The sequence below is a fragment of the Cervus canadensis genome, chromosome X (genome assembly GCF_019320065.1).
Source record: "Cervus canadensis isolate Bull #8, Minnesota chromosome X, ASM1932006v1, whole genome shotgun sequence".
NCBI classification, from domain to species: Eukaryota; Metazoa; Chordata; class Mammalia; order Artiodactyla; family Cervidae; genus Cervus; species Cervus canadensis.
Window position 1 is genome coordinate 141882919 of NC_057419.1, and position 12868 is coordinate 141895786.

General features: G+C 36.3%; 1 protein-coding gene across 1 annotated transcript in view; it reads right to left on the reverse strand.

The window, feature by feature from the left end:
• Positions 1-2356: 2356 nt before the first annotated feature.
• The window catches only part of TRPC5 (transient receptor potential cation channel subfamily C member 5), a 164090-nt gene continuing 153578 nt past the window's right edge, over positions 2357-12868 (reverse strand). The window contains exons 7-10 of the mRNA XM_043458785.1: positions 6363-6566; positions 6088-6129; positions 5204-5293; positions 2357-3440 (exon numbers count right to left, since the gene is read on the reverse strand). Coding sequence (XP_043314720.1) covers positions 2748-3440; positions 5204-5293; positions 6088-6129; positions 6363-6566 — 1029 coding nt within the window. The 3' untranslated portion in view covers positions 2357-2747. The remainder of the gene's footprint in view (positions 3441-5203; positions 5294-6087; positions 6130-6362; positions 6567-12868) is intronic.

Genomic DNA, 12868 nt, shown 5'->3' on the forward strand with positions numbered 1-12868 from the left:
CTTACACTGTTGGTGGGAATGCAAACTAGTACAGCCACTGTGGAGAACAGTGTGGAGATTCCTTAAAAAACAGGAAATAGAACTGCCATGTGACCCAGCAATCCCACTCCTAGGCATACACACCAAGGAAACCAGATCTGAAAGAGATACGTGCACCCCAGTGTTCATTGCAGCACTGTTTATAATAGCCAGGACATGGAAGCAACCTAGATGCCCATCAGCAGACGAATGGATAAGGAAGCTGTGGTACATATACACCATGGAATATTACTCAGTCATTAAAAAGAATACATTTGAATCAGTTCTAATGAGATGGATGAAACTGAAGCCCATTATACAGAGTGAAGTAAGCCTGAAAGATAAACACCAATACAGTATACTAACACATATATATGGAATTTAAAAAGATGATAATGATAACCTTATATGCAAGACAGAAAAAGAGACACAGATGTATAGAACAGACTTTTGGACTCTGTGGGAGAAGGCGAGGGTGGGATGTTCTGAGAGAATGGCATTGAAACAAGTATACTATCAAGTGTGAAACAGATCACCAGCCCAGGTTGGATGCATGAGACAAATGCTCAGGGCTGGTGCACTGGGAAGACCCAGAGGGATAGGATGGGGAAGGAGGTGGGAGGGGGGATTGGGATGGGGAACACATGTAAATCCATGGCTGATTCATGTCAATGTATGGCAGAAACCACTACAATATTGTAATTAGCCTCCAACTAATAAAAATAAATGGAAAAAAAAGTGAATTTGGAAACTGGGAAAGTTGAATCTGTAACTTTAGAAAGCTTCCTTCTGGAAAGTAACCTGTTACTGATGTCAGAGCCACTTAGAGTAGTCCCACTTAGGAAGCAGGAGGTTTGAGTAAATGATCGCTTCAGATATGATCAAGGAATTATTTTGTGATAACCTCTTGCCAAATGGATCTTGATGCAGCTTGTTCTCTTGGTCACTTTTTCCTGGATCTGAACTTTGTTCTTCAACACCTCCTCTTGTTTCCCCCTTGTCCCCAGTTTGTGTTTTTTTCCTGTAGAATATTTTGTCAATCACTGAAGCTAGGGCTGGAATGGGAATCAATTCAAATAACAGAAACTACACTGTCAAAAACCATTTTGGCAGCATATTTGCACTGAGAATGCTGCATTTCACTAAATTTTGCCAGAAAGCATACACACAAATTTAGATGGTTTCCTATTACTGTTGACCTTTACAAGAACGGGGTGACAACTAATTAAGTTTCTTGTTTTTGAGCTATGTGTTAATTTAATCACCAGGACTCAGACCTTGAGCTATTTTAGGTCATGTGTTAAGAGTGTAAGTTGGGGATACCTTTGTGCTAATGTTGGTAAGAACCACCCTTGCTTAGCAGGTAATCAGTCACTGGTTACCAGGTCTAACATGATGACCATATGCATTATGGGCTTCATTTTTTAACCTTCACCTATGTTGTCTGATAAGGTACTCTGAAGCTGTGGAAAATAATTTGTTTTGGTGTATAATGCAGTTTTCTTTAAAGACAGTAGAATTTGGATCATGTTTGTAGTTCCATGAATTCACTAGGGTTGTTATGTTATATATTTAACATAAGTTTACACATGCAATTCCACTGCCCCCACTGAGCATTAAAACTGCAACCTGAATCAAGTTATCTAGACCTAACATTGTTTTGTTGTTGTTGTTTTATCAGAGAGGAATCGACTAAAATGAAGTTGTTTTCAGATTCTGATACCTCAGCAAGGTGTCATTTTTCTGATAAAATATTTTCAAATCCAGGTTTTTATCTTAGAAATACTTTTGATAGCAATAATGGTTAAAACTATCAACAGTAGATAGGATCCTATAAATATACCAGCTAATTATTTTTTCTTATCAATGTATGAGATGTAGTGACTATTGGTTACAGTGCAGGAAACGTTTTTTAAAAAAGTCCACATCCTAAATACTAATCTTGATACTATCAAATTTTAAGATGTAGTAAGCTAACTGAAATACACAAACACAGGAAAGGAATTCACTAACTTATTAGATATGACATATACTATGGGGGTAAATAGTCACTGGCATACATTAGGAAACTCACAAATCTTTAAGAAACAAAAAACTCAACAGCCCCCACAATAAGGAGAAGTTGTAGTGTTTAAAACAAAAACATGAAAGCCAGTTATACCTAGAAACCACAAGCTGACAATTCTTTGGAGTCTATTCAGTCTCCCTTTGATGCTGTTCATTGAACCAGAATGGGCAGCGTGGAGCACTGAAGGGCAACAAACATAGGCAGGTGAGTTTGCCTCGTCTGATAGCTGGTGGGGACTGCTGAGCACAGCCCTCAGCCCTGTGGGGAAATGGTGTGAGATCCCAAGGAAGGTCAGGAATCTGTGCGGCAGCGACAGTAGCAAAGTGGCACCTGGAGCTTCAAGGAAGCAAGGGTAAGAAAAGCAAAGCCAAAGGGTTAAGCACCCGACTGCACCTCTGCTGATTAGGGGCAAACACCCCTTCAGTTGGTTGTGGAATGGACTTAGTGTTTTATAGGTATAAAAAGGCAAATAATAGTAATACTAATAACAAGAACAAAAAAAATTAATGTAGCTATAAAAGATGGTGAAAGCAATAGGAGTTTCACTCTCCTGTCTAGTGGGGGGGGGGGTGGGCAGTGAGGTAATCATATTCTATGTCACCTCTGAGAGCAAAGAAATGAGAAATTTTCTGAGTTCCAGGACACGTGATAACGGCTTGACTTAGAGCCGAGTTGTAACTTGTTCTTCCTGTCCATCACCCCATTTGTGCATGAGCAGGTCACAAGCCTCTCCCCATGTTTCAAATACATCCTCTGAGGAGTCTAAAAGTTTAGAATTTGAGGAACAGATGCTGGAAACGCAGTGAAGAGAGCTGGAACAGGCTAGAGGGCATTCAGTGCTCTGAGCAGTGCCCCGGGCTTCACCTAATTCTACCTCACTGAGGTTAATTTCACTTTGAGAACAGGCCTCTGCTTTCCCTTTCTCCATCTGAGAATATCTGATGTCCTGCCACATATAGTGTGGCTGAACAATTCCATCAGAGATTGTGTACATTGGCTCTGAACTGGGTTCGGACATATGACCATTAAACTTGGAGAATAGGAGACCCAGTTTCTTGAGAGAGGGACCCATGAAGGATCGTTTGCTTGATGACTCAGCTTTTGACTTGCCTTGGGCACCACCGACTCTTGGCATAGTCCTGATGAGAGGTGGCCCATGGCAGGCTTTTTTCTTGCAGCCTACATTGAAAGAAACACTCTTCGATTTGGCCCGAGCCCCACCACTGCCATCATTGGTATCATCCCTCTGAGAGAGTTCAGTGCTGCTAGTGGAAAAACTTCTCCTTTGGTGCTTCCTGTTTCCCAAGAGGTCAAGCACTTCATATCGAAAGCTGGAGATATCCTGCTTTAATTCCTAGGGCAAGAGAGATGACACGTTATGTTAAGAAACTTTGGAATGTTCCAGATTTTTGTCTCATAGAAAATCACAAGGTATATGAACTACCAGAAACATCTCACATTATTCCACCACAAGAAGAACATAGTAACAAATCTGTGGGCAGGGCTGGCCATTGGAAAAAAATGTGCAATTGGTAAAGTTGATTTCAGAACCTCCCTATCAGGAGTACACCAACAGACTGAAATGTTAACCAACAATGAAGGTATTAGAATATAGGGTATTGGCTATCATCGACATCTGCATAGAGAAAGATACAGAAGAAGAAAAGCTTTAGGACTCAGGAATAAAACTAGGAAAGTGGAATGTCAGGTGATGAGACTACTGTTTTGAGACTAGTGCTCAGTTGTGTCCCACTCTGTGATCCCATGGCCTGTAACCGGCCAGGCTCCTCTGTCCATGGGATTTCCCAGGCAAGAATACTGGAGTTGGTTGCCATTTGCTCCTCCAGAGGATCTTCCCAACCCAGGAATCAAACCCATGTCTCCTACATTGCAAGCCAATTCTTTACCATTGAGTCACCTGGGAAGCCCCATTTTGGGACAGGGGACCCTGTTTATCTAAGTCCCTGTGAAATGTCTTCTATCTCTCACTGGCTGCCTAGATACTAGATTGCTCTTTTAAAAACTATCTTTGAACAGCTTACATCCGATGATTTCATTCTTTTGCTTAACACTTTTTAGTAACTTGTCACTGACCTTATAAAAAAGGAAAAATGCCATACTACAGACTACAAGGTATTTCAAGGCCTGGTATGTGTTCATCTCTCCCATTTCATATCTTTCTACTCTTTCCCCAGGCTTGCCACTGTCCACCTGTATGGACATATTCTCTTGCCTCTGAGTCTTTGCATTTGCTGTTCTCTCTGGAACACTCTTCTACCCAACTAGCTTCTCCTTCAGACCTCAGCTTGAACATGGCTTCCTTTGAAAAGCCTACCTCAAATCTCCAGGTCCCAGCTGGGTGTCCCCCCATTTCTATGTCTCCACAGTACCTTGTGTTGTTCCTGTTAGAATACTCCGTCATTCATCACCCTCTATCTTTATTGTGTGTCACTCCATGAGAGAGTAGGGGCTGCTTATATCTTGCTCATCACTGTGCTCCAACTACCTGGCAGAGTGTTTGGCATGTAGCAGGCCCTCAACTGGTAAGTTATGTCTAAATTAGGATAACAGCCTTCATGTACTCCTTAGAAAATGTATATGTGTTCTAGGATAGGGTTTCTCAACCAGTTGACATGTTGAGTGTGGCAATTCTTTGTTAAGGGGATCTGTCCTGTGGATTGTAGGATTTTTAGCAACAACCCTGGTCTCTACTCACTAGATGCCAATAGCATTCCAGTGTGACAAGCAAAAATGTGTAATGGTAGGATATCATAAATGTTAAGTTTTAATAATAGATATTTTGGTCTTTATCATATCTTTTAAGTAAAGACCTTTAAATCTTACACATCCTTGCCACATCGTTTAAAGCATTCCATTCCCACACTGAGAAACACTCAGACTATTAAAAGACTGTGTATTTTTTATTATTCATAAAGCTGACTGTGGTGGTGTGACAAACATTGGTAAAATATCTTCATCTATTGGAAGAACTGTAACTAGTTTTACTGTATTATAGGCAGTTGAAATTCCATCACCAGAAACTTCAAACACTGTGAAGATTAAATGATGCTTAAGAAATATGAAATGAGAAATTAAACCACTTTATGACCAAATTACCTTAAAATTTTCTTCTGTTAGTCCCTCATTTGTTTTGGAATTTCTTATCATAGCTGCCACATATCTTTTGACTAAATTCCTGATAACTTCCTGGAATTTAAACAAAAACATGAAAAGGCATTCAGTTTCCTTCTTGGACAATAAGGAACATATACAAGAAAAAAAATATGCCTAGACTGTCTTTGCAATGGAAAGTTCTCACAGGATCCAACCATTTTCTACAAAACCCCCAGTTAAGTCCACTGGCTAAATGAAGAATTACTATGTGTCCAAATTTGGCAGAGTGGGCCAGTGAGATCAAATTCACCCAAAAGAAAATTTTCCCACCCAGGCATAAGGTAAACATGATTCACATTAATAGAATAATCAGAGTAGAGTAATCCTTGAATGGTCACAGTCAATATCCTTTCCCTTCAGGCTGGATTAAACTTTAACCCTCCTAGTAAGATGAGAGTTTTTCTTCCTTTTATAAAGTTGAGAAAATCATTCTTCAGTGTCACAAAATCTGCTGATCTCGATGTCCACTAATTATATAGTCAAGATATTTTTTATTAAAGTTAATCTGTTCTTCTCCTTTACAGGGATGGCCTCCTTTAACTTAGCCTCCTGGGAATGGTATACATATAGTCACTCAGCTTTGTGTTAGAACCAGTGATGATGATAGTTACCACTTAATGCAATATGTCAGACACTGCCAGGACACACATGCACACACAAATACATACGTACTCACCACTCAATTCTCACAACTACACTTTGAGTTAAGTTTAATCATCCCTGTTTTACAGATGAGGAAACTGAGGCTCATGGAGGGTAAGAGACTTATCCAAGGTCACACAACTGACCAAGAACTATTATGCTTAGTTCATATAAAGAAGCTTTACCTGGTAATGTTGGTTCTGTATCAGGCTGTCAGCATGGCGTTCCTGTCATTGAAAATGGACAGAGAGCTTATATCAGCAGTGTCACAGCAGCCCATCCACTCAAATATATTTTTAAATATTAGGACTGGAACATGACACAGGAGCTGCTGCTTGACAAACCCCCAAAGCATCTGTAGGTTGGAGTAGTTTTATGATGTTCGAAATAGGGAATGTCACAAAGGAGGGAAAGGAGAAAACATTTGTGTTTACAAAGAGACAATTTTTAAAGGCCTTACTGTGAAGCTTCTCAAGTTGTGCCTTCTTCGTCTACCATCAGGGTCTCTTTTAGGGCAGAAGGTGTTGTTGAACCAGTTGCCAAGGTATAGAAATGACTTGGGGCTGGGGATAATGTTGAAAGGAGGTGGCAAGGTGCCACCTTCGTCAAAGTAACTCATCCAGAGCTTCGTCCTTGCAAACTTCCACTCAATATCAGCATGATCCTGTGAAAGACAAGTTCAAAGATGGGGGATGGGAAAATACAAAATGCACCCATGACTCATTCTAAAAGTTCTACTTGCTTCTACAGAGGGAAATATGTCAGTAGCTATAAAAATTCAATTTACACTGACCTTACCCTCTAGTGTTTTCCTCTACATGTTTTCTAGTTGCAACATTTATGTTTTGCTCTATGATCAATTTTGAGTTCATTTTTCCTTAAGGGGTGAAGTTTACATTGAGGGTTTTTTTTTTCTTGTTTTGTTTTTGCCTGTTGATGCTCATTTGCAATTTGCTGAAAAGGCTATTGTTCTTCCATTGAATTGCTTTTGCACCTTTGTCAATCAGTTGTGCATGCTGGGACTACTGGCTATTCACATTCAAAAGAATAAAGTTGGATTCCTACCTCACACCACCTACAACATTCAACTCAAAATGAATCACAGAACTAAATTTAATAGATAAAAAGTATAAAACTCTAAGAAGAAAATTTAGGAGTAAATATTTATAACCCTGGATAAAACAATGGTTTCTTAGAGAAGACACCAAAGGCCAAGGAACAAGAGAACAAAATAGGTAAATTGGACTTGATCAAAGTTAAAAACTATGTCAAGGACACCATAAAGAAAATGAAAAGACAACCCACAGAACAAAAGAAAGTAATGAAATATCATATATCTGATAAGGGACTTGTATCCAGACTATATAAAGAATTATAACAATTCAATAATAAAAAGACAAATCAATTTGAAAAAGGGGAAAGCACTTGAATAGACATTTGCAGAAAGACACAAATGACCAACATTGTTGGTCATTAAGAGTATTCAAATTGAAACTGCAATGAGATACGACTTTAAACCCACTAGGATAGCTATAACTATTTTTCATAGAAGAATAGCTACTAGGTTAGAATCTGGAGAATTTGCACCCCTCACACACTACTGGTGGGAACATGAAATGGTGCAGCTACTTTGGAAAACCATATGGCATTTTCTCTAATAGTTAAACATAGAGTTACCATACAATCCAGCAATTTCACTCCTAGCTACATACCCAAGAGAAACGAAAGCACATTCTACACAAAAACGTGTACACAAATGTTCAGCATCATTTTTCATAATAGCTAAAGAGTAGAAACAATCTAAATGTCCATCCACCAATAAATGGATAAACAAAATGTGGTATACTATCATTATTATCCAGTCTTTAAAAGGAATGAAGTTTTGATACATACTGCAACATGGATGAAACTTGAAAATCTTATGCTGAGTGAAAGTATATTCTGCTGAGTCAAAGTATATTCTGCTGAGTCTTCCAGTCCATGAACACCATATGTCATTTCTTTCATCCATGTTTTGTAGTTTTCAATGTGTAAGTCCTATCTATACATGTTTTGTTAACCTTTTGCCTAAAATGAAAGCTTATGCCTAAGTATTTCATTTTACGTACAACAATTTACAATGGTACTGTCTTTTAAAATTTCAGTTTCTAATTGTTCATTGCTAGTATATGGTTGATTTTTGTGTATTGACTTTGTATTTTGTGGCCTTGTTAAATTCATTTTTTTATTCTATGAAATTTTTTAAATAAATTATTTAGGGTTTACTTTATACGGAATCATGAGACAGTTTTATTTCTTCTTTTCCAATCTGTACGTCTTCAATGTTTTTCCTTACTGCACTATCTAGGATCAATTTTACAAAATGGAATCAAAATACAAAATGGAATAGAAGTACTTAAAGCAGATATACCTTGTTACTGATTTTAGAAAGTCTTCTGTCTTTTACCACATAGTTAGCTATAGGTTTTGTGGTTCAGGTTGTGCACACTACATTCTTTTCCAGTTTTGCTAAGACATTAAAAAAAAAAAACCATCAGAGTAGAAGTTTGTTAAACACCTTTTCTGTTCATATAAATTGATATGACCATAGGATTTTTCTTTTTTAGACTATTAATATGATGAATTACTTTGCATTTCTGGAGTAAATTCTATTTGGTTATGGTATGTTCTTTTTATATATTGCTGGATTCAAATATGTTAATGCTCTGTTGAGGATTTCCTTGTCTATGTTCATAAAAGATATTGGTCTACAGGCTTTTTTTTTTTTTTTAATTTTCTGTACTTTTTTCCTGGTTTGGGTATCAATAGAATACATTATATATGTAATATATTTATATGTAATTAAAATTAATTTTACCAATTTCTTTTCACTATATTTTAATGTGGCTACTAGACAATGTAACATATGTGGCACATATTTGTGACTTGCATAAAATTTTTATTGTACAGAACTTCCCTAGACTAATGGTGTATTTAGTCCTGCCTAACATGACTGAAGCGACTTAGCAGCAGCAGCAACAAGGCTTAAAAGCAAGCCTCAGAGGTCAAACTATTTCCAGAATAAAGCTCAAGTGTATTTAAAACAATACAAAAATATCCAGCATCCAATAAGGTAAAATTCATTATGTCTGACATCCAATACAAATTTATCACAAATGCCAAGAAACAGGAAAATTGATACATAATGAAGAAAAATTTATTAAACAGAACCAGATACAAATCAGTTGTATTCTATATACTGGCAATGAACAGTAAAATATTAATTTTTTAAAAGTATCATTTAAAATATAAAATCCTTAGAAATAAATATGACAAAAATATGTGTTTTTTAACATTGGAAACTGTGAAAGATTACTGACATAAATTAAAGAAGACTTAAATAAATGTAAAGAAATGGCATATTCATGAATTGAAAGACTAAATATAGTTAGGATGGCAATTCTTTCCAAACTGATTATAGATTCAATACAATTTCAGTCAAATCTCAGTTGGCATTTTTGAAGAAACTGACAAACTGCTTTCAAGTTTATATATAAATACAAAAGATGTAAAAGATGTAACTAAAAGATGTAGTTAATTTTGAAAAAGAACAAATTGGCATTGAAGATCAATGGAACAAAACAAGAAAGTCAAAAAATAAATGTGTGCATATGCATAATTACAGGCATATATGCAATTGACTTTTAAGAAAGGTGTCAAGGCAATTCAACTTGGAAATGATAATCTTTTCAACAAATTACTTTGGAATAGTTGGACTTTCAGGAGGAAAAAATAGAGAATCTTGATCCTTCACACCGTATACAAAAATTAACTCAAAATGAATTGTAACTCAAAGTTATGGGAGGACTAAATTTATAAATATTTTACTAATAAACAATTTTCTATGTTTTTTTCTTTCTGCTTGCTTTGGGTTTAGTTTACTGTATTTTTCTAGTTTCAAAAGGTGGAAACTTAAGTTATTGATTTGAACTTTTACAATTATAAATTTCTTTCTCAGGATATTTAGGATATACTGTACTCTCCCTTTAATTCATCTCAAAGTATCTTCTAATTTCCTTTGTGATTTCCTCTTTGAACCAGTAGTTATTTTGCAGTATCTTCTCTGCTATCCATTTATATGTGAATATCCCAAATTTTATTATGCTATTGATATCTAATATTTGCAGAATATATTTTTTATTATTTCAGTCCTTTAAAAAAATTAGTGAGACATTTTATGGACTAACATATAATCTGTCCTGGAGAATGTTCCATGTGCAGTTCAGAAGAACGTATATTCTGCTATTGTTGTATGGCGTGTTGTATAGATAGATGTCCATTAGGTCTAGTTGGTTTATAGTGTTGTTCAAGTATTCTATTTCCTTTTTGGTCATTTGTCTACTTCTGTTTGTTGCTGAAAGTGGGGTAATAAACGCCCCACTTATTGGTATTGGTATTATTGAATTTCTATTTCTCCCTTCAGTTCTGTCAGTTTTTGCTTCATGTATTTTTCAGCTCTGTAGATAGGTGGAAATGTGTTTATAATTGTTAAATCTTCATGATAAATACATTATTTAATCATAAAAAAATGTCCTTTGTTTTCTCTAATAACAAATTTTATCTTAAATTCTATTTTGTCTGATAATTAGTATAGCCACTTAGCTAGCTCTCTTTTGATTACCGTTCGCACCATCTATCTTTTCCCAGTCTTTTACTTACAGTTGGGCTTCCCTGGTGGGCAGTGGTTAAGACTACACTCCCAATGCAGGGAGCATGGTCAGGGAAATAAGATCCCATATGCCACATGGCACAGCCAAAAAATCTTTCTTTTACTTACAATCTACTTGTATCTTTGAATCTAAAGTGTATCTCTTCTAGACAGAATATAGTTGGATCATGTGTGTTTCTTAAAAGTCTGGCAATCTTTGCCAATTAACTGGTTTTCTTAATCTAGTAACATTTATAGTAATTACTGATAAAGTAGTATTTACATCTGCCATTTTCCATTTTCTGTATGTTGCATATCTTTTTTGTCCCTCTATTTCTCCACTGTTGATTTATTTATGTTAAATAGATATTTTCTAATATATCTTTTAATTCCCTTGTTTCTTTTACTATATTAAAAACTTATTTTCTTAGTGCTTGCCCCAGGGATTACAATTAACATCTTAAAATACAATTTACTTTGGATTAATACAAACCTGATTCAAATCATAGCAAAAACTGTGCTGTTCCATTCCTTCCCTCATTTGTGCTACTACTGATACACAAATTATTACTTTATATATGGCACATTTAAAGATTATAAGCCTATGAACACTCCTGTGTACTTATTGAATTATGCAGTTATCTTTCAAAGTAGATAGGAAAAAATTCCCCACCCCCATAATATTTGTATTGTATTTATCTATACAATTACCTTTAATTACCTTTTCTGGTGCTCTTTACTTCTTTGTGGGTTTTTTTTTTTTTTTTGAGGAGAGGGTTGGTTTGGGTTTTTGTTTCTGTTTTTTGTATTGTCTACTGTCCTTTCATTTCAGCCTGAAGAATTCTCTTTAGCATTTCTTATAGGATGTGCCTTCTGGCCATTAATTCTGTCAGTCTTTGTGTACTTGAGAAATGTCTTTATTTTTCCTTCATTTAAGGATATTTTTGCTGAATAGAGAATTCTTGGTTGGCAGTCTTTTGCTTTAAACATTTTGTATATGTCATCACACTGACTTCTAGTGACCATTGTTTTGGATGGAAATCAGCTATCTTTTCCTCCTTTCAAGATTTTTTCTTGGTCTTTGAGAGTTTGACTAAGATGTGGCTTTTTCTGTGTGTTTATCTTACTAGGAAATATTTGAGTTTGTGGATGTGTAACTATTTTTGAGAATTATTTATTCATTATTTCATTTTATTTTTTTATTAGTTGGAGGCTAATTACTTCACAACATTTCAGTGGGTTATGTCATACATTGACATGAATCAGCCATGGAGTTACATGTGTTCCCCATCCCGATCCCCCCTCCCACCTCCCTCTCCACCTGATTCCTCTGGGTCTTCCCAGTGCACCAGGCCCGAGCACTTGTCTCATGCATCCCACCTGGGCTGGTTATCTGTTTCACTATAGATAATATACATGCTGTTCTTTCGAAACATCCCACCCTCACCTTCTCCCACAGAGTTCAAAAGTCTGTTCTGTACTTCTGTGTCTCTTTTTCTGTTTTGCATATAGGGTTATCATTACCATCTTTCTAAATTCCATATATATGTGTTAGTATGCTGTAATGTTCTTTATCTTTCTGGCTTACTTCACTCTGTATAATGGGCTCCAGTTTCTTTTTTTTTTTCTAATTTTTTTATTAGTTGGAGGCTAATTTGGACTCCAGTTTCATCCATCTCATTAGAACTGATTCAAATGAATTCTTTTTAATGGCTGAGTAATATTCCATGGTGTATATGTACCACAGCTTCCTTATCCATTCATCTGCTGATGGGCATCTAGGTTGCTTCCATGTCCTGGCTATTATAAACAGTGCTGTGATGGACACTGGGGTGCACATGTCTCTTTCAGATCTGGTTTCCTCAGTGTGTATGCCCAGAAGTGGGATTGCTGGGTCAATTGAAAGCATTTCCCCTGAAATCAGGAACAAGACAAGGGTGCCCACTCTCACCACTACAATTCAACATAGTGTTGGAAGTTTTGGCCACAGCAATCAGAGCAGAAAAAGAAGTAAAAGGAATCCAGATGGAAAAGAAGAAGTGAAACTCTCGCTGTTTGCAGATGACATGATCCTCTACATAGAAAACCCTAAGGACTCTTCCAGAAAATTACTAGAGCTAATCAATGAATATAGTAAAGTTGCAGGATATAAAATTAACACACAGAAATCCCTTGCATTCCGATACACTAACAATGAGAAAACAGAAAGAGAAATTAAGGAAACAATACCATTCACCATTGCAACAAAAAGAATAAAATACTTAGGAGTATATCTACCT